We start from the raw sequence: 21,771 nt of genomic DNA, 5'->3' as shown, positions 1-21,771 counted from the left end.
CACATCCGCACCAAGAGGAAGCGAGAGAACTCAGCAATGTCCTGGCCGCCATGAGGGAGGCGGCTGCCAAGAAGGACTGAGTGCGCCCCACTGTCCCCCAAAGCCCATCTGATGTATTAAAGTGTAACCAACAACAACAAAAAAATTACTTTCCTATTCATTGACTCTGACTTTGCCACATGGCTGGACGAGAACACACAAATAGGGTTGCTAGTCTATCCATTGTCATTCCACTGGTTTTAAATTGAACAGTGATTGAAATTTGGAGATCTCAACAGCAGCTTAAAGAGAAAGCAGAAAGTACAGTGAACATATTTTTGGGCGAGAGATTCCTGCACCATCCAGACTGGATTCTACACAAGAGCCACAGCAGCATCAGCAGAGAACCAGCGACCAATAAGAGACAAAGCTGACTTGGGACTTCTGTCCCACAGAGTCAGAGCCAAAGGTTTTCATCCAAGGTTTCTGAAGGACTGAGGGAAGGTGTGATGGCTGGCAGATCTAAGAGAACTTTGTAACATTCACTCAAACTGTGAGGTTGAAGGTCAAAGGGCCTGCAACCAGGCTACAGTTGTCTAGGCTGACAGGTTGTATCCTGATACCTATCTGAATTATAGCCTTTTAACTTTTCGAATTAAGCACATAACCATAAGTATGGTTCTGTGAGATCTGCATGGTCATTGCAATAGATTTCAGACCTAGTAGAGAATGAAAACCGGTGGTGGAATTAGTAGAAGTAGGTGCAGGAGTATGGAAGATCATGTCTGTCCTTATAGGAATTAGTTTTGTACTATGAATGTTGTTGATGGAGACAGTTCCCCTTTGTGGAGTTAGTAGATGTTAGTCCTAGTCATACCCATGCTGCCTACACTCATTTTACACCTGCTCAACCATCTAACTATAGAGAGTGTTCATAAACCCCTGAACTAACCAGCTATCACATGCCCAGCTCACCCTCTACTAACATATTCAGCAAACAGAACCGAGAGCTCATCTATTCATTGCTTCCCTGCTCATCTGGGGCAGCGGTGAATGCTTCCACATCATCAAAGGAAAAAATCATGAAAGTATGCCTGATCCACCTGCCCTGAGATAACGAAACAAAAGTGGAGAAAGGGGATGAAGCAAACAGTCAATTAAAAGCAAACTTAACATCCAAATATCTCAGAGAAAGTAAGTAATATCAAATCATACAAACAGGACAATATAGCTCAAACAAATTAAAAAAACAAAGAGATATTAAACACCCAAATGGTAGCTATGATACTGGAAGTACTATTGATAAGGAATTCAAATAAGTTTATATATAAGATCTTCAAAGAGATAAAAGAAAGCAGAAACAAACCCCTGGAAGAATTCAGAAAAACAATACAAGAAGAAAATAGAAATTACACAAAACCAACACCTAGAAATCCAGGAGATTAACAATAAAATGTTGTTGTTGTTGTTGATTGCCTTCAAGTTGAGCACTACTTTTAACGATCCTATGAACAAAAGGCCTGAAGCCCCTCTACAACTATCAACATTTATCAAAGTTCATAGAGTTTCCAGAGGCATGTTGTTTAGGAAGTGGGTGCCACTGCATAACCAAAAGGCAGGACTTATTAGTAGAATTGAAGGAAAGAAAACATCAGAGAAATTGAGGACAAATTCATTTATAGTAAATTATTAGAACAATTGGGGGGGGGGAAATGAAGAAAAAATAAAGCCTAAGAACTATTTGGGGCACTAAATGAAAGAGGAATAATCTAGTGTGACTGGAATTCCAGAACTGGAACATACCAAGGGAGAAAGAGCAAAGAGAAAGTGAGCAAAGACTTATGGAAGAAAATTTTCCTAAGATCATGGAAGCAAAGAAAGTTTCTAAACAAGAAATTGAAATAGAAAGTTACAAAGACATATCATAACCAAACTTTCAAAAACCAAAGCAAAAATTCTAAGAGGAGTTTAGGAAAAAATAAAATATTACATACAAATGGTTACCACAGTTGTTATGTGCCATCGAGTTCTCTGCAATTCATAGTGACCCTATGCTTAATAGTTCTAAACTCTACCTTATCCTGAGCCACTCTTCACTGTCTCTGTCACACCTAACCCTATTATCCCAGTTATTATGTCAATCCTTCTCATCCAGGGTCTTCCCCTCTTGCACTAATCCTCCAACCTTCCAAGTATGATGTTCTTCTCCAAGGGCTGATCCTTCCTGACAACATGTCTGAAGTATGTGAGATTGAGCTTCAGAATCTCTGCCTCTTAGAAGTAACTTGGTTTCACTCTCTCCACAACAAACCTGTTCATTCTTTTGGCAGTTCACGGAATATTTCATACTCTTTCCCAAGACAACACACTATAACTCAAAAGTTTCTACCCTTCTTCTGTCATCCTTAGTCATTGTTCAGCTCTCTGATACATAACAAGTAATAGCAAAGACCATGGCCTGGATCAGGTGCACTTTAGCTTCCAGACTGACATGGTTATTCTTTAGCATGCTGAAGAGGTCCCTGACAGCAGATTTTCCCATTGCAATTTGTCTTTTTTTTCCTTGGAGAGGGACATCATGTTTGGCAGAGTGGAGGGGCAGCGAAGGAGAGGAAGACCTTCGATGAGATGGATCGATTCTGTGACTGGAGTGGTGGGAATAAGTGTGTTTGAGATGGCTAGGTTGGCACAGGATAGAAGAGTGTTTAGAGCTCTTGAACATAGGGTCGCTATGAGTCGCAAGCGACTCGATGGCACATAACAACAATTTGTCTTTTGATTTCCTGAGTACTGGTGCCAAAATACTGTGGAACCAAGAAAGTTGAAATTGTTAACAATCTTAATCTCCTCTTTATCTATCATGGTGTTGCCAATTGGCCCAGTGGTGAGAATCTTTGTCTTCTTGATGGATGTTTATCTTCTATCCATATTGAAGACTGCAGTCCTTGACCTTTTGCAGCAAGTGCTCCAGGCCCTCTTCATTTTCAGCAAGGAATGTTGTGTCATTTGCATAACACAGGTTGCTGATGAATCTTCCCGTAATCCTGATGCCACACTCCTCCTCATGAAGCTCAGCCTCCCAAATGATGTTTCACGTATAGACTGAAAATGTTGTTAGGTGCTATCAAGTCAACCACAACTCAAAGTGGTTCTATGAACAATAGACCTGAACTTTGCACACTATCCTGCACCATCCTCACAATCTCTGTCATTCTCAAGCTCACTCTGGTAGTCATTGTGTCAGTCTATCTTATTGAGGGTCTTCCTGTCTTTCTTTGATCCTCTACCCTTCCCAGCGTGATGCCTTTCTCCTTTTGTATATAAGCCCAAATCAGATGAGAAGGTTTCATCATTCTACCTCTAAAAACCAAATCTGATTGCATTTCCTTCAGGACAGTTTGTTCCTTTGGCAGTCCTATTCTTGGTTAAAACCACACTTCAAAGTCATCAATTCTTGTTTAATTTTCTCTATTCATTGCCCAACTTTTCAGATGTATAGAAAGCAATTTTCAAGACAATGATTTTGATTAAGTGTATTTCAGTCATTAAGCTGATATTGCTTTTAAAACTTTGGAGAGATCCTTGACAGCAGATGTTCTCAATGGATGTTTTTTGATTTCTTGATTTCTGCTACCATGGGTAGTTATAGTGAATCCAAGTGAAATGAAACTGTGGACAACTTCCTATCTTTCTCCATGTATCAAGGTTAGTCCAAGTGATGAAGATTTTTTGTGTTCTTGATTTTAAGATATAAGCCATGGTGAAAGCTGAAGTCTGATTGTCTGCTGCTGCAAGTGCATTAATTAACATTCTGTCATCTGCATAATATGGGTTCTTGATTAGTCTTCACCCAAACCTAATGTTACATTATTTTCCATATTGTCCAGTTTCTTGAGTGATTTGATCAGTATACAGATTAAATAAGTAGGGAAAAATGATAAAGCACTTACACACATCTTTCCTGATTTTAAACGTTATAGAATGGTCACTAATAAGACTAAATTACTGGCAGAAATCATTGAATGAATGCAATGGCAGGACAAATAGAAAATTCTGAAGGAAAAGGATTGTCAACCAAAAAAATAACATATCTAGGATATTATCTTTCACAAATGATGACCAAACCAATTTACTTACAGAAAAGCAGAAGCTCGGAGAATTTGTTAAAACTAGACTACCCTTACAACAAACACTAGAGAAAGCTTTTTGATAGAAAATTAATAACAATAGACATCACATGAGTTAAAGACACATGATAGTATTACTCAGATAAAAACATAGATAAATAAAACCGACTGCAGGATCCAGAGGAAGTAAGCTGTAAATGAACAAATCTAAATTAAAAATAGAGAAGAAAAGATACAGTTACAGAACTCTCATATGGAGAAGTCACGGCAATTTTAATACAAAAGACTCTTAAATTTAAGAGGATTAAAATGTACATGTCTGAGTAATCACAAGAAAAATAATAAATTTTAAAAAACTGAAACTCTTGTCATTGTTGTTGTTTAGAGTTATCCTATAAAGAAAAAATCTGACCTCGGTCTTATCCTGTGCCACCATTATCATCATTGACACATTTGAGTCCACTGATGCAGAGACTGCATCTATCCATCTCATTGAAGGTCTTCCTCTCCTTTGCTAACCCTCTACCTTTCTAAGCATGATGTCCTCTTCCAAAGAATAATCTCTTCTAACAACACACATATATAAGAAAATATGAGACAAAGCTTTACCATCTTTGCCTCCAAGGAACAGTCAGCTTCACTTTCTCCAAGACACAAGTTTGTTCTTTTGGCAGTCCATGGGATATTTAGCACTCTTCCCTAGCACAACTCAAATGCATTAATTCTTTTCCTGTCACCTTTAATCATTGTGCATTTCACAGATGCATAGCAGGTGACTGGGAAGACTGTGGCTTGAATCACGTGCATCTTAGTCTTTAAACTGACATCATTGCTCTTCAGGACTTTGGAGAGTTCCCTGGCAGCAGACCTTCCCAATGCTATACATCTCGCAATCTCCTGACTATTAGCATCAAAGATATTTCTGTGGAACTAAGCAAGATTAAATAATTGACAATATTGATCTTTTCTCCATCTATCATGATGTATAGGTCCAGAAGTGAAGATTTTTGTCTTCTTGATGTTGAGATTGAATCCGTGTTGAAGGCTGCAGTTCTTGATCTTCTGCAGCAAGTGTTTCAGGCCCTCCTCACTTTTAGCAAGCAAGCTGTGTTGTCTACATAACACAGGTTGTTGATAAGACTTCTTCCAATCCGCATGCCATATTCTTTTTAATAAAGTTCAACTTTTTTAATGCTTTGTTCAGCATACAGATAGAATAAGTATGTAAAGAGGACACAGCCCAACACAAACTTTCCCTCTTTTAAGCCATACACTCTCCTCGTCCTCTGTTCAGATAATAGCTTCTTGGTCCAAGTATAAATTACATATTAACATAATTAAATGTTCTATAATTCCCATTCTTTTTTAAATTTTCTACTATTTTATTTACAAAATTCGAATACATTGTTTTCAAGAACAATTTTTTTCAATTTTCCTCACCCCCACCACCCATCAAATCGTACAAACCCATCATTAATCTCCCCTCCCCCTTCACCTCCATTTCCCTCTGTTTCTACCCTCTCCCACCCCTCCTTATACTCATTGTACAATAATAGTTTTATACAATATTTATCCTGTGGAAGTGAGATCGTTCACTCAGCATAATACTCTCCAGTTTCTCCCAAGTTAGGTAATAATTTACAAAGTTATTGCTCCTGTGTGCTGCATAGTATTCCATTGTGTGAATGTACCATAATCTCTCAATCCATTCATTTATGGTTGGACATTTAGGCTGTTTCTATGTTCTTGAGATGGTGAATTATGCTGCTATGAACACTGGTGTTCAAATCTCAGTTTGTGCCTCAGTTCTAATTTTCTCAGAGTATATTCCAAGTAGTGGAATAGCTGAGTCATATGGAATTTCTATGTTCAGCTTTTTGAGGAAGCACCAAACTGCCTTCCAGAATGGTTGTACTATTTTACAATCACATAGGACCTTCTAAAGATTAAATCCATGTGTGCATCAATAACTTTTTCCAACAGGGTGAAAAGAAAGCGTACAGACTGGGAACAAACATTTGATAGTAACATCTCAGTCAAGAGTTTTATAACAAAAGTTTACAGAATACTCCCGAGCCTTCACAAGAAAAAAACTGATAACCCAATTACAAAATGGGCAAAAGACATGGAAAGAATTTTCACAGAGGAAGATGTTCAAATGGCAAACAGACACATGAAGAAATGCTCCAAATCACTGTCAATAAGAGAGATGCAAATCAAAACCGCAATGAGGTACCATCTCACTCCAGAAACAGTGGCAAAGTTTAACAGGCAGCAAGTAATACATGTTGGAGAGGATGTGATGAGAAAGGAACCCCCATTCTTCTTAAAGTTGGTCATAATTTGTTATGATCCATACAATCAAATGACTGCATAGTCAATAAAACACAAATAGAAATTGTTCTGATATTTTCTGCTTTCAGGTAAAATCCATCTGACATCAGCAATTATATCCCTGGTGCCACTGTCTCTTCTAAATCCAGCTTTCACTTCTAGCAACTTACTATTCTAATAATTTTTGGATGATCTTCAAAAATATTTTCTTTGCATGTCACGTTAATGATGTAATTGTTATTGTTGTTATGTGCCATCGAGTCACTTGTGACTCATAGCGAACCCATGTACAACAATTCTGAACTCTGCCCTAACTGTGCCAACCTTATCCTCTCTGGCATACCTACCCCCATTACCCTAGTCACTGAATCAATCCATCTCATCGAGGGTCTTCCTCTCTTACACTGGCCCTCAACTCCACAAGTATGATGTTCCTCACCAAGGACTGGTCCCTCCTTGGAATGTGCTCAAAGTATGTTAGACAAAGCTTCAGTATACTTGCCTCAAGGAGCAGCCTGGTTTCACCCTCTCTAGGACCAACCTATTTGTTCTCCTAGCAGTCAATGGTATATTCAGTATTCTTCTTCAGCACCACAGCTCAAAGGCATCAATTCTCCTTCTAACATCCCTAGCCATTGTCTAGCTTTTTGAGACATAGCAAGTAATTCTGAAGTCTATGACCTGGATTAGGTGTACCTTAGTTTCCAAACTGACATATTTTTGTCCTTCCCTACTCTGGACAGGTTCCTGACAGCAGACTTTTCTGATTCAACTTGACTCTTGATTTCCTGGCTGGTGGCACCAAGAGTGTTGATTGTGGAGCCAAGCAAACTACAGCTGTTAACAATCTCCGTTTTTTCACTGAGATTTTTTTCATGATGCTGCCAATCAGCCCAATGGTGACAATCTTTGTTTTCTTGTTTTTGAGCTTCAATACATATTGAAGGCTGAAGTCCTTGGCCTTCTGCAGCAAGCACTTAAGGTCCTCCTCAGATTCTGCATTAATTCAGGTTGTTGATGAGTCTTCCTCTAATCCTGATGCCACATTCCTCCTTATAGAGCCCAGACTCCTAGATGATCTGTTCTACATACAGATTGAAAAGGTATGGAGATAGGCCACATCCCTGTCATACACCCTTCCCAATTTTGAACCATACAGTGCTTGCTCTGTTCTGATGACTGCCTCCTGGTCCAAGTATAAGTTTCACATAAGCACAATCAAGTGTTCTGAGATTCCCAATCTTTTAAGAGTTAGCCACAGTTGGTTGTGATCCTCACAGTCAAATGCTTTTGCATAGTCAATGAAACACAAACATTCCTCTGATAGTGTCTGTTTTCAGCCAAGATCCATCTAACATTAGATATTATATCCCTAATACCACAGCCTCTTCTAAACCCATCCTGCGCATCTGCCAGTTCTCTGTTGATATGCTGTTCCAGTCGTGTTTGTTTTATACTAGTTTATTAACAAAATTCTAATACGTTATTTTTGAGAACAGATTCTTCCAATTTCCAGTCATTTTTTTTATACTCTTTAGGCAAATCTTTCTTGATTTTAATAATATTGTTTGATAATTTCTGCACTCTGTCAGGTATACTTGAGGAGAAACCAAACTTTATGAAGAACAATGTAGCATCAGGACCAAAGGAAGACTCATTAACAATCTGCATTATGCAAATAACACAACCTTGCTTGCTTGCCTGCTGTGAGGAAGACGTGAAGCACTTGATGCAGAAGATCAAGTACTACACACAATCTTCAGTATGAATTACACCTCTACGTCAAGAAAAAAAAATTCCTCACCACTAATAGACAATATCATGATAGATGGAGAGGAAATTGAAATTGTCAATGATTTCATCTTATTCTGATCCATTGTCAACATCATTGGTGTCAGCAGTCAAGAAAGTAAAAAAGAAGTCACAATAGGAAAATCTACTGTCAATGATTCTGTAGAGTACTAAAGAGCAATAATATCAGTTTAAAGACTAATATCTACTTGATTCAAGCCATGGTCTTGTCAATTGTTTGCTATGCCTCTGAAATTTGGACAATGACTAAGGATGACAGAACAAGAGCCAATGCCTTTAAGTTGTGGTGGTGAAGAATACCAAATATTCCAGGGACTATCAAGAGAACAAACAAGTCTGTCTTGGAGAAAGAAAAGCTTTTGTGCTTCTTGGAAGCAAGGATAATGAAAATTTGTCTCATTTACTTCAGTATGTGGTCAGGATAGGCCAATCCTTGGAGAAGTATATCATGCTTGGAAAGTTGGAAGGTCAGGATAAGTGAGAAAGACCCTCAACAAGATGGGTTTTACACAGTGACTGTAGCAATAGGCTCAAGTGCATCCGAGATGATGAGGATGGCACAGGAGAGGGTAGGTTTCAGATTCATTGTTCATAAGGCAGCTATAAGTTGTACTGGGCTCTGAGGTACATGAAAACAACAACAAAATAATGCAGACAACCTCCTCTTGAATAGTAATCCACTCATCTCAGTGGACGCTTACAGTAATCCACTGAGGAAAATGCTAATGAGGCTAGAAGGATGCTCGAGGGGATAGTGCACACCAGCTTTCAGAAGTTTCTTCAGATATACTGTTGTTCCTGTTGATTGCTGTCCAGTCGAGCCACTGAACAAAAGATCTGAAGCCTTTCTAGAACTATTATCAATTATCAAAGGTCATAGAGTTTCCGGGGAAGTATGTTGTTTAGGAAGTGGATTCCACTCCTGCTTCAGTACTTACACTTAGAGGGGGACTTAAGAGCAAATATCCAACTTTATGTAACTTCTTGGAAAGCCAAAACCTCATTACTCGTTGGTATGTTTAAATGCTTTTTCCAATACTAATCAATACAGAAGTCAGTAAGTGTAGCCTCAGGAGTCAAGGCAAGAAAAGATGTGAGTTGCACCCCAATCGATAGTGTTCCAATTGTTCCCAAGGGATCTAGGAGGTTCATCAGGAGAAAAAAAAAAGTAGAAGAGACAAAAAAGGCAAACCTACAGGTCAGATTAAATGCTTATTTGAAGCTGCTTTCTTAGACCAAGTGGTTCTAGCTCCCTTTGGGGAATCTTCCTGGTAGACACTATGGAGATGAAAAAATGCTTCTTCACTTTCACACAAAGTACAGTCAGACCTGCATTGTGTAAGATAGGTTTATTCATCGCTTAGCTGGCTTTATTTCTTGTAAAATTTCAGTGTTGGTTATTAAAATATTCACTGTAGGAAATAAATTTGTAACCCATTTTCTCATATTACCTACACATAGAAAAACAAAATTTGATATCTTGGGGCTTATTTGCTGAGGGTGCTTCCCATAAAAGCGAGTGAGTGTGCATTGAGAAATTTGTCTGGTTAACTCCTTTATGGATAAAAGTTAGTCACAACTGTCTCCCCCCACCCCCGGTGCTCGCCCCCATCAATCTCCCAGCCACTCCCCTTCCCGCCTCTCCAAGGCTGGTGACCTAATAGCATTTTTCTCCATGCATATTTTGGCTTCGCCCCATGGCCTGGCTGACTTCGTCTGTCTGAGTCTTTTTAAATTCCTGCATGTTCGCCCCAGATTAAGCTGACTGTGTCTCAGGATGTGTGTTCCTTTTCTTCTCTCTCCTTAACTCTCTCAGTGCAACGTGTCTGGTGCGGGTGGGGGCGGGGAGCTAGGGGAGGGATATTGAGGGGAAAGAGGGAGGGAGGGGCAGAGACGAAAAGCTGTCAGCTTTGCACGTTTCCAATCTCATTACGTGAACAAATAGCTGAGGGGCGGCGGGGCCAGAAACGGCTTGTGTAACTTTGCAAACGTGTCAGAAAGTTTAAAATCTCTTCTTTTCCTCCAGACACTGGCTGTTCACTGAAGCCTCCTCGCTGCTCTCTGCCGCCTTCCAGAAGGACTGGGAAAGGAGAGAGCCGGGCGCCACATCTGAGCAGCACTCTTCACCGGAGAAGGTCTGCAGCCCACCCTTGGCATTGCTTGGTGGGGACTGATACCCGGCTTGGCCCGCCTCTTTGGCTGGATGAGGTCTCCCTCTCTCACGTGATTTGAGCCCCGTTTTTATTTTCTCCAAGCCACGTCTTCCCCAACTGGGTACTATCCGGCAAAGGGAGCGATGCGCCTCGCCTGGACCGCGCTCCTGCTCGGCCCGCTGCAGCTCTTCCCGCTCCTGCGCTGCGCCCCGCCGGCCGTCGGCCAGCAGCAGCCTCCGCGCGAGTCGCCTGCAGCTCCGGGCGCCTGGCGCCAGAGGATCCAATGGGAGAACAACGGGCAGGTGTTCAGCCTATTGAGCCTGGGCTCGCAGTACCAACCGCAGCGTCGCCGGGACCCGGGCGCCGCCGCCCAGCAGCAACGTACGCCGGTCCTGCTGCTCCGGAACAACCGCACGACGGCAGCGCGGGCGCAGGCGGCTGGCTCATCCGCAACCACCGCCGCCCGCCCCAGACCCGCCACGCGCCACTGGTTCCAGCCTGGCTACTCGCCGTCCGGAGCCCGCGGCGCTGGAGGCTCGCGCACCGGCAACGGGACCGCGCCAGGAGAGCGCCCGGTGCTCAGTAACCTGCGGCCGCCCAGCCGCGTAGACGGCATGGTGGGAGATGATCCATTTGCCCCCTACAAGTACTCCGACGACAATCCTTACTACAACTACTACGACACGTACGAAAGGCCACGGCCCGGGGGGAGGTACCGGCCTGGGTATGGTACAGGCTACTTCCAATATGGTAAGCATTACCCCACCCCCGCAAGTCCTCTGGACAGCCCTGTCCCCAACTGTGTGGTTCCCCGACGTGGCTGCTTGGGCGCGGCTGACCTTGGTTCCCGCAGATACGACCCCTCCCCCCCGCGCCTGCAAAAGCAGCCCTGGAATCTGGTGGAAACCGCGCGCGCCTGGCTCGTCCTGCTTCCTTTCCATTTCGCTTTGCAGCACCCACCGAGCGAGCATTGCCCCTCCCGCGTTGTCCGCTTCCACAGCCCCATCCGCGGACCTGGTGGGCGAGGGGTGAGGTGTAGCAGACGTAGAGTGGACCAGTAGCTGGAATGGAGGACGCAAGAATTGACTCGCCCCTGTGTCCAATGTTGCTGATCTTTAGGTCTCCCAGACCTGGTGCCTGACCCCTACTATATCCAGGCGTCCACCTACGTGCAGAAGATGGCCATGTACAATCTGAGATGCGCTGCTGAAGAAAACTGTCTGGCCAGGTAGGGGTTGTAGAAATGCTTTATTCTGATGCCTCCAGTTCGGCACACAGACAAAAGCTGAGAAGTGGGACGTGACCTCCTGCTTATGCCTGCGTATGCAGGTCTGGGTGGAATGTTCAAAGTTCGAAAATTTCTGTGGATTCTGCCTCTCAGACGGTGGCATAGATCAGGAAGATAAAGTCCGTTTCTTTAGAAAGTGGTAACGCCGTGCTCTTTTTCCAGGAATCTTAAATTTTGGAGCCAACCTTTCTAGTAACGTTCTGTAAAACATCTATGCAGTTAGATGGAAAAAATTAAGGTAATGGAATAGTTTTTCAATCCCTCTTTAGAAGATTGGAGACAGATTTGCTACTGTGGCACATTAATCCTCCCTTTAAAAACTTAGGGGCAAATTTGCCGCCGAAGTACCCCCTTCACTGGCAAAGATTTCTTCTCTTTTGTTTGAGGTAACAATTAACTTGGTTGTTTAAGTATTGCTTCGGCCAAATAAAACCATGAGCAATAGCTTTGTTTTTCCATCAGTCCTAAAATAAAATTGTAAGCAATTCAGGAAATGAGTTTGCTGCTGAGAGACCAGCAGAGGGAGCAAAAGATAGGTTCCATTAAGATTTTAAAGAGCAAAATAAGGTCTTCAATATAGTGTTTGAACATATGTATAATCACAAAGCTATATATTAAAAGAAATACAAAAATGTATATTTCCTCCACTTTGGCCATTTATAACTGGCATCCTGAGATAATGTGATCAATTCAAGCTCCTATTTTTTTTTTTATTTCTAAGTCTTTCCATTAAGCCCATTACTGCACTTTCTAGAATATTATTCCATTAGTACTTGTTTCAAAGATATTGTGAAGTTGCAAGCTTACTCATCTAAATCTGAGTATATAGTTATTTCCCTTGTTTATATCTTTGTTAACTAAAAAGAAATATGTTGTCCTAAAATTCAAAAATTCAAAGTCCTAAATGAATGTTAAGTGCCCTCAAATAGAAACCAATTCATAGTTGACTCCTCCAGCTGATTTTCAGAGGCTGTACCTAGCACCAGAGGGAAATGCTCATTTTTCTCCTGCGGAGCAGGTTGTGGATTCAAACAGTGTGCCTTTGGGGTTGCAGCATGACTCGTCACTAGGCCACCTGTATCTATGGGTTTGTTTTTTTTTTTAATTCACAATCATTTCCACTTTAATTTTATTTAGTCATATTGGCAAACATGAGTTGTTAATAGAGTTCACTTGCCACATAAATTTTTAATGCTAACCTTATTTTTTTTTCCTCTTAAGCTCTGAAATTATCTATATCTTTCTCTTAAAATTGGTGGGGTGGGAGAAACAAACCAAACCCAAACTCACTGCCACTGAGTCTGTTCAGACTCAAAGTGCCTCTCCATTGGTTTCCCAGGCTGTGAAGCTTGCCGGAAGGAGACTGCCCAGCTTTCTCCAGTGGAGCAGCTGGTAGATTGAGCACCTGATTTTCACTTACCAGCACAGTTCATATGGCCTAACCACTAGAGCTCTTTATATAATCAACAAATATTCCTTGAGCTATGACTTGTCAGGCACTGTTCCAGGATAGGTGGAATCAGCCATAAATAAAACACCAGGCTCCTGGAAACTTAATCATCTGCTTGAGGGAAGAGGGTCATCACTATTACCTTATCATGAGATTTGGTTTATGGATTTGCTTTTAGTTAATATTCCATGAATGCAATTATTTTTCTTTCAAAATTACAGTTCAGCATATAGGGCAGATGTCAGAGATTATGATCACCGAGTGCTGCTAAGATTTCCCCAAAGAGTGAAAAACCAAGGGACATCTGATTTCTTGCCAAGTCGACCAAGATATTCCTGGGAATGGCATAGCTGTCACCAGTAAGTGGATGAGTCCCTGGGGTGCTTTGAGTTGCTTTTTCATCTTTTAGTTGGTTCTTATTATGATAAATAGAAGACTTATTTTTGAAACAAACAAAAAAATGGTGCTGATATTTTCATTAAGAATTCTCTATGCAAATTTATAGTCAAGGATGTTTGACAGATAATCCAGCAATTTATCTTAAACCCTACAATTTTTCTGAACAGAGAAATCTAAGCTGTTATAGCCCTTGATAGAATACTGCATTTGCCATCAATAAAATTTTGCTTCAAGATATTATAATTAGGATTTCTGAAAATTTTTTTTCCAACCAAGATCATCTGTGTTTGATTCACTCACTCAGTCATTACCATGACTCATAGCTGACACTTCAGTAGCTTTTCAGAGGGTACAAATTGCATAGGACATTGTCCGCCTTCCTCCCAGAGTGGTGGATTTGAACCACCAGCATTCATGTTGGCAGTGCAGCTCCTTACCCACTAGACCACCAGATCTTCCTTTCTATGGTTGGGTAGCATTTACTCAAGATTACTTAGAGTGTTATCAAGAAGTATTAGATATTCTCAAAATGTAACTGATACATTCCCTGTGCTGAGGAGGAGCTTTCTTCACCACATGAAAGTCCCGGTTCAAACCCAAGGTAGTTGCCTGTTATGTGATAAATGTAAAGATTTTCTTACACAGTAGTTTACAATTTGCCCTTGCAATTTGCCCAGGTGTTTACTGTCAGGAAATCCTGATGCATATCCTTAAACTTTCCTTCTGCAATTCAAGATATCTCTTCTAATTTTTTCCTTATGTGAGGAGACACACCAGAACCTCTGTCCCATGAAATAATGGTAGATGTAGCCCATTAATTTGCTAGTAAATAGAAATATTTTCTTTCTAAATAAATGATTGATGATATTGTTGTTGTTAGGTGGCATTGAGTCAACTACCACACATGGTGACTGAAGAACCTCAGGTCAAAGCCCTGTCCTGTGCCATCCTCACAATCTCTGCCTTGTTACTACAGTCACTGTGTGGCACCGTGATCAGAGCAGCCTATTTCAATGATAATGGTAGATCAACGATGGCACTGCTTCACATTTTTCATTTTATTAGTGATTTTAAATGCAACAAGATTATGTTTTTAAATTTATCATAACAATAGCAGTCTCTCCAAGATTAGGTGCTTTAATTTTTCACAATGAAAGACCAGTAGTTGCTGTGTACTGTCGAGTTGGAAATAACCCATAGCTGACCTCCAGTCGTGTTTTCTGAGGTAGTAAATTGCACGAGAGAGGGGGCAGCTGGTGGATTTCGTATCAACTGAGGTTCATAGCTATCATATGAACAACAGATCTGAGCTTTGCCCTATTATGCACCATCCTCATGACTGATCCCTGATACGTTTGACAAATTATTACAATCACGGTGTCAGCCCATCATGACGAGGATCCAACTTTCTCTGACTCTCCATCTTTACCAACATGATATATTTTTTTCCCTCCTGACAACATGCACACAACAGAGACAAAGTTGCACTGTCCTTCTTTCTCAGGAGTACCTTAGTTGATCTTCCTCCAAGATAATAGACTTGTTTTGTTCCTTTGGCAGTCCATTTAACCCTCCTCTAATACCATAGTACTGGCAGGTAACAGAAATGCCCTAGAAAACATATTGGGAATTCTATTTAAGCACCTGTTACTTACTGCGTATTTCTATTTAATAGTAAAAGATAAACACAGCCATACTTGGAAAACAAAGATTCAAAAGAAATTCTTTTCCCCTGTTTGTAATGTTAAAAATCTACTATTGTAATAGACTTTTGTTCCTGGAAATAAAAATTTAGCGTAGATCTCTCTTTAAGAAGAAAATAAATGAATCTCAGTTTTAATGTGAAAACAAATTTGTAAGTCAATGGAATGGTTAGTAACTTTAGTACATTTTCTAAGTGTAACTGATCTCTGTCTTTGCTGTGTGGGACATCAGACATTACCACAGCATGGATGAATTCAGCCACTATGACCTGCTTGATGCCAGCACCCAGAGAAGAGTGGCTGAGGGCCACAAAGCCAGCTTCTGTCTGGAGGACACTTCCTGTGACTATGGCTACCACCGGCGATTTGCCTGTACAGCACACACGCAGGTAAGTAGGCAGTCTTCCATCAGGAGCCGCCAGACCTCAGAAAGAAAATGACACAGCTGCTTACTTTCCTCCTAGTTCACTTATTTAAACTGTTTGATTTAGGAGGGCCAGTTAGTCAAGATGGAAAATGATTTAGAAAAAGAAAATGATGGATTAGTTATCTAAATTACTCTTTCTCTCCAGCTATCTGTATAGTCCCCTACTCATGATCACAGGTCATTGTGTACACGAGTCTTGATTCTTTCTCTTCCACAGTGAAAAGCAAGAGAGTTCACTCCCTGAAGAATGAATGTCTTATAACATCTGCACTTGCTCTGTATTTCTTAACCGACTCTGTGAATAATTGCAAGCAGACACTTGTTTTCTCACCTGCAAAACTGTTCCTCCCACCATCTGTTAAGAAAAAAAAAAAAGAGCTGGCTTAGCAAAAGGAGAGAGAATGTATTAAAGTGTCTCTTTTAGCAACAAATATCAGCCGAAGGACAATTTCTTTCTCCACACATGTATATTTAAACCTACAATATAATTTATGTCAGATGTCATTTGGATGGATTTTTTTGAAAGTAGTGCTGAACAAAGCAGTTTGTGTGTTTTATAATTGGAAAATCTCTTGCCAGTTAAAAGCTAGGTCAGAATTTCCATAAGAAACCCTAATTTGTGAAAAAAAAAAAATATAATTTTACTCCAGTCCAGATTTTGGCAAGGAGTAGTAAATGTACATAATTCAGAGTTCACAAGGAGAAGCAGTTAGGATCTTGGAAGCACATTCCAGGACTGTGGCAGGAAGCTTCTTTGGTGAACTCTCACCATTGCGTCTCTAACTGAATTTGAAACAGAGCAGCTGGAGGAGGAAATGTCCTTATTTTGAAGCCGAAGAAAATGTGAACCTCTTCACACATTCAACTCTCAGAAACTTGTTGCCATTGAGTCCGGACCTACTTATAGATGACCTTTCTGGGGATTTTTCAGAGGCTTTAAATCTCATGGGAGGAGATGGTCCTTCTTTCTCTGGAAGAACCTCTGGTGGATTCAAACTGCCAGAGAGGTGCAGTCCCTGGGTGAGCAGCACAGCTCCCTGGGGACTGCACCATGAGTGTTCCCTCCTGTGCTTGCTAGTTCAGATAATTAAAGCTCATACGTAAACTCTGTCTACCGAGCAATCCGAGAAGTTTTAGCATTCTTTACATTTCTTTTGTTCCCTTGAAGACAAGTACTGTAGAATTATTTAAGCAGAGTATCATCGAGTTGGAACTGACCCAAAGCTGACCCTCTAGCAAGTTTTCAGAGGCAGTAGGAGGAGATGGCCCATTCTCCTCCGGTGGAGCAGCTGGTGGATTCAAACTGCGTGCCTTCGGGATTGCAGCACAGCTTCTTACCACTGGGCCAAACTAGTCTTAAATTGGTTTCCAGCCTCATGAAATCCTTACAATGTCATGAATGTAAAAATTATAATTATGGTAGTAGCACTAATTGAGTAGGCATTATGTACCATTAGCAGAATTATGTGCTAAAAAAAAATAAAGGGGACTCCTGTTGTAAAGTGGCACACATAGGGCAACTCTATTGCTCTACGTGCAGAATTGACATCAAGAGATTTCGGAAGCATAATTTTTGTTCCCTGGGAGTCTGGTGATCATGGGTTCCATAAGAAAGAAAAAAAAAAAAGAAGAAGAAGTATATGCTAGAATTAGAAGCCATAAGTTCTTTATATTTACTATTAAGCATAAACGAAGCTCTGGTGGATAGTTCATAAAAAGTTACGGCGAGAACTCAAAGGCAGCACCTATCTGGTGATTCAAATCTACTGACAGCTTCTCAGGAGAGAGATGGGCAGTCTCCTCCCATATACTTTGCAGCCTCAGAAAAGCCATTAGAGGGTCAGCTACGACCCTGGTTCCAGCTCAATGGCAATGAGTTCAAGTTTTTATTAAGCACACTGTTTTGAAAAATAATTGTAAGTTGGTACAGACTAAGGTGGGATCCAGGTGATAACAAAGATTTTTCACTTCTGTGCCCGGGAACTTTTGGGCTTGGCCTGTCTGTGCTGTATGACAGGTATCCCCCTCCACCCCCCCACCCCCACCCCCGTTGTTCCCAAATTAAGTTATAGCCAAGCCAACCTAGAAGAGCCTGCCCTAAAGAAGGTGTCTTCTCTTTGATAATCAGGTGTTGTTCAGCACCAAAGTACTTTGGACTCTGAAATAAAATAGCTGTGAGGATAGCACAGGATAAGACAGGGCTCAAGTCTGTTGTTCCCAGGGTCAAAATGAGTCGTACTGTACTTGGTGGCACCTAACAACAAGCATACATTTCCTAGAACAAATCTTATTATATTCATTGCTATTTTTCCTCCCAAACTATAGAATTCACTCTTTTACCTATTGAAGCAAGTGGAATGGTGCAGCATTCATTGTTGGAGCATACATTTATCAGTTCCTTCAAGTCAGTAAATGTCTAGTGACATGAGAGGAAGTATGGCATGATGCTTAAAAACAGATTCTGGACCACATTTATTACGCTCAAAATGAGCACTGCACTTAGGAACTATATCCTTAAGGTTAGTTACTTCAACTCATTAGACCTGAGTTCCCTCAATTGAAAAAATGGAGAAAGTGACAATGCCTTCTTCATGAAATCTTGAACTTGTATATGTAATAGGTTTAAAATTATTCCTAGCACATTCAAAGATACAATATAGATTTTCTATTTAGAGCACTGAGAATCTTTTGTTATATGTAATACTGAGTAGAACAATCATGATGCTAAGAAGAGATGAATAAAGGCTACAAAACTATACATAAAAAGGTATCATGGGAAAAATAAAGATTCTCACCCCTGGGCCAATTGTTAGCACCATGAAGGATGGAGAAGAGATTGAGGTTGTCAACAGTTACAGCTTGCTCACCTCCATAATCAATACTCCCGGCACCAGCAGTCAGGAAATCAAAAGATGAAATGCATTATGTAAGTCTGCTATCAGGGGCCTTTCCAGAGTACTGAGAAGCAACAATGTCAGTCTAGAGACTTCACTTGCTATGCATCAGAGAGCTGGACAATGAACAAGGATGACAGAAAAATCCATACCTTTGAGTTGTGGTGCTGGAGAAGAGTCCTGAATATGCCATGGACTACCAAGAAAACAAATAGGTCTGTCTTAGAGAGGGTGAAACCAAGTTTCTCCTTGGAGGCTAGGATTTTTAAGCTCCGTCTCACATACTTTGGGCACGTGACTAGAATGTACTGATCTTGGTAAAAGAACATCGGGGAGCTCTGGTGGCCTAGTGGCAAGGAGCTGCAACTACAATCCCAGAGGCACGCGGTTCAAATCCACCAGATGCTCTGCCGGGAAAAGGAGGGACAATCTCCTCCTGTACCAGTCAGATCTGATTTGACGGTACACTCACACAAAAATAAAAAAATTAAAAAAAAAAAAAAGAACATCATGCTCAGAAGTTTGGAGGGCCAACTCAGGAGAGGAAGATGTTGTAGGAGATGGATTGATACAGTAACTAGGACTACTGTGTCGGAGTCAGTGAGACTGGCTCAGGACAGGGCAGTCTTCAGAGTCATTGTACAGAGGGTCACTATGAGTCTCAGGTGACCCGATGGCACATAACAACAGCAACAACATCACAGGTGTTCAGAAGATGGAACGGTAACTTCCAAGAGAGGAAACTGAAAACTTTCTCTGAGGACATTTGAGAGAAATTAAGTATTTTTAGAAACTCAGTGCTATCAGCTGGCCTTTTATTCCTGAACTGGTAATATTCTACAGTTTTGATACAGACCTATTTTATTACTTAAGAGTCTATTTATCATTATGATTTATTACAGTGTTTAGGAAGCTAGGTGTGCTACTGCTTAAATTAGTCTGAATCTTTTGTAGATGTAGTAATAGATATTTTCATGAGAGAATTATATATATTCATTCACCAGGATAAGTAATCTATACTATTCAATAAATTAGTATATGTGTAGTTTTATGTCAAATTCTTTTAAGTGCTCACTTAAGAATTAATTTGCCAGTAACAGCATGTTCTTAAGATTATAATAGCCATGTATTACCTTAATTTTTTAAAAATTTTCTTTGTTTTAGGGGTTGAGCCCTGGCTGTTATGATACTTACAATGCAGACATAGACTGCCAGTGGATTGATATAACAGATGTACAACCTGGAAACTATATTCTCAAGGTAGTGAGCTCTGGAAACATGCATCTGCTATTTGCTTAAATTACAAACAAGTAACTCCCTTCTTCTGGATGTAAATGTTAAATAATCTGGTCCTGAAAGCAGTTACAAGTATTACTTCTAAATCAGTCGAGATACATGTAGAAAATGTTTTACTTTTAAAAATTTTCTGAAGAAACTATATATTCGCCTTCTGTATTTCCTGCACAGTTTAACTACTTGTCTAATTTAAACACCTGATTTACATTCTCCTTTTTTCTAACACATGTGAACAGACATATATTAAGCAGTAAAGATTGATGATAAAATCTAAGCATAAATGCTATTTGTCTTGCCTAGGTCAGTGTGAACCCCAGCTACCTGGTGCCTGAGTCAGACTACTCCAACAATGTTGTGCGCTGTGAAATACGCTATACAGGACACCATGCCTATGCCTCGGGCTGCACAATTTCACCGTAAGTCCCATTTGTCTAACTAGGTAGTTTCTTCATGAAGAGAAAAGTAGTGCCGAAAGGCATTACTCTTGATACATTTTGGTTTTCTGTGAACTAACTAATGCACCTTACTTATAAAACAACTCAAAGTAGAAAACACTATGGAGTCTGTATTAAATAAAGCTGATGATGAGTTGTTGTTGTTGTTGTTGTTACGTGCCTTTGAGTCATAGATGACTCATAGCCACTCTATGAATTAAAGACCTGAATACTTGTGTAAATTTCATTGTTTCTCCAAGTTCATAGAGTTTCTGGAGGCAAGCTATTTCAGAAGTGATGCCACTCCTGCTACCAAGCTTGTTTTAATTGGGAAGCTCCACCAAACACTGTCCACCATGGGTAACCATTATCACATTTGACACCTCAGTGTCACAGTGTTTAGCATCACAGCAACCACAAGTTTCCTCTGTACAGTAAATGGACAGACCAGTACTATACCACCTAGAAGAATGTTTGACCAAAAGAAATTGAAACCAGGAGAGATATAATAAAAATTTTGTCTTTCCAGGTATTAGTTTTCAAGCCAACACATGCACATAGAAGAAATTCTTTACCCAAATATTTTCTATGGAGGCTCAATACATAGGGTTGGTGGACCACTGGGAGTCATTACACTTTGGTTTGTTACCTTCCCCACCAACAGCAGCAGACTCTGCCTGAGCACTAAAGAAATTCATTGTGGCTTTGTTGTGTGTGTTTAAGCTGAAACTAACTCATAACTGACCATCCAGTGGGGTTTCAGAGGCAGTAAATCACACAGGAGGAGATTGCCCATTCTAATCCTCCAGAGCAGCTGTTGGATCCGAAGAGTGTGCCTTCGAGATTGTAGCACAACTTCTTACCACAAGGCCACCAAAGCTCCTGAAAAAAATTGATAAAATTCTTTGAAGTATAATCACTAACTGTATTAGAGACATGTATTAAATTGGTTGAAGGGAAAGAGTATTCAAAAAAGGGACTGATCACTACAATATCAGCACAAAATTTTTATAAGAAAAGGAAAGCACAGAGATATGCACAAAAGTTAAAGAGAACAAAAATAGACATGATCATTTATGCAATCTGATATCAGTAATAATAGATATTAATCTATAAGTGGATTGAGGTGGTTAGAGATATAGGTGAAAGAGATTATACTCATAATTACATAGGTTTTGCAGACAGTATTTCTATGTACTCATGTCTGGTGGTGTAGTCCCTTGAGAGTTACAATAATAACTCAAAGTCTTCATTTCTCCAGTGATTCTAATCCACTGTCCGTTCCAGTGGAGAAAGATGGCAGTCTAAATGGAGAGTCAGCTATGAATTAGGGCCAATTAGATAACTAGTTAACTAGTGAGAGAATTTGCATATGTTATAGATAGATCTGTGTGTATTTGTGATCTTTTTGTGTATAGGTCTATGTATAGCATATGCATATATGCTCACACTCACTCGCTCACTCATTATCCGTA

At 40.5% G+C, this 21,771-nt stretch overlaps 1 protein-coding gene across 2 annotated transcripts; it reads left to right on the top strand.

Annotated features, from left to right (window-relative positions):
• The first annotated feature begins 10,548 nt into the window (after positions 1-10,548).
• Positions 10,549-20,282, top strand: LOX (lysyl oxidase). Of its 2 annotated transcripts, XM_006885993.1 has the most exons (7): positions 10,549-10,670; positions 10,767-11,155; positions 11,525-11,633; positions 13,365-13,502; positions 15,478-15,634; positions 19,731-19,826; positions 20,163-20,282. In XM_006885993.1, exons 1-7 carry the CDS (start codon positions 10,549-10,551, stop codon positions 20,280-20,282), a joined length of 1,131 nt encoding a protein of 376 aa, XP_006886055.1. The 2 variants fall into 2 exon arrangements, with proteins under 2 accessions (XP_006886055.1, XP_006886054.1); XM_006885992.1 differs by having other exon boundaries at positions 10,549-11,155.
• The last annotated feature ends 1,489 nt before the right edge of the window (positions 20,283-21,771 follow it).

This window comes from Elephantulus edwardii, unplaced genomic scaffold, assembly GCF_000299155.1.
Source record: "Elephantulus edwardii isolate Elephantulus edwardi_28Jun2011 unplaced genomic scaffold, EleEdw1.0 scaffold00046, whole genome shotgun sequence".
In the NCBI taxonomy this organism is placed as follows: domain Eukaryota; kingdom Metazoa; phylum Chordata; class Mammalia; order Macroscelidea; family Macroscelididae; genus Elephantulus; species Elephantulus edwardii.
This window is presented reverse-complemented; position numbering and strand designations above follow the sequence as displayed.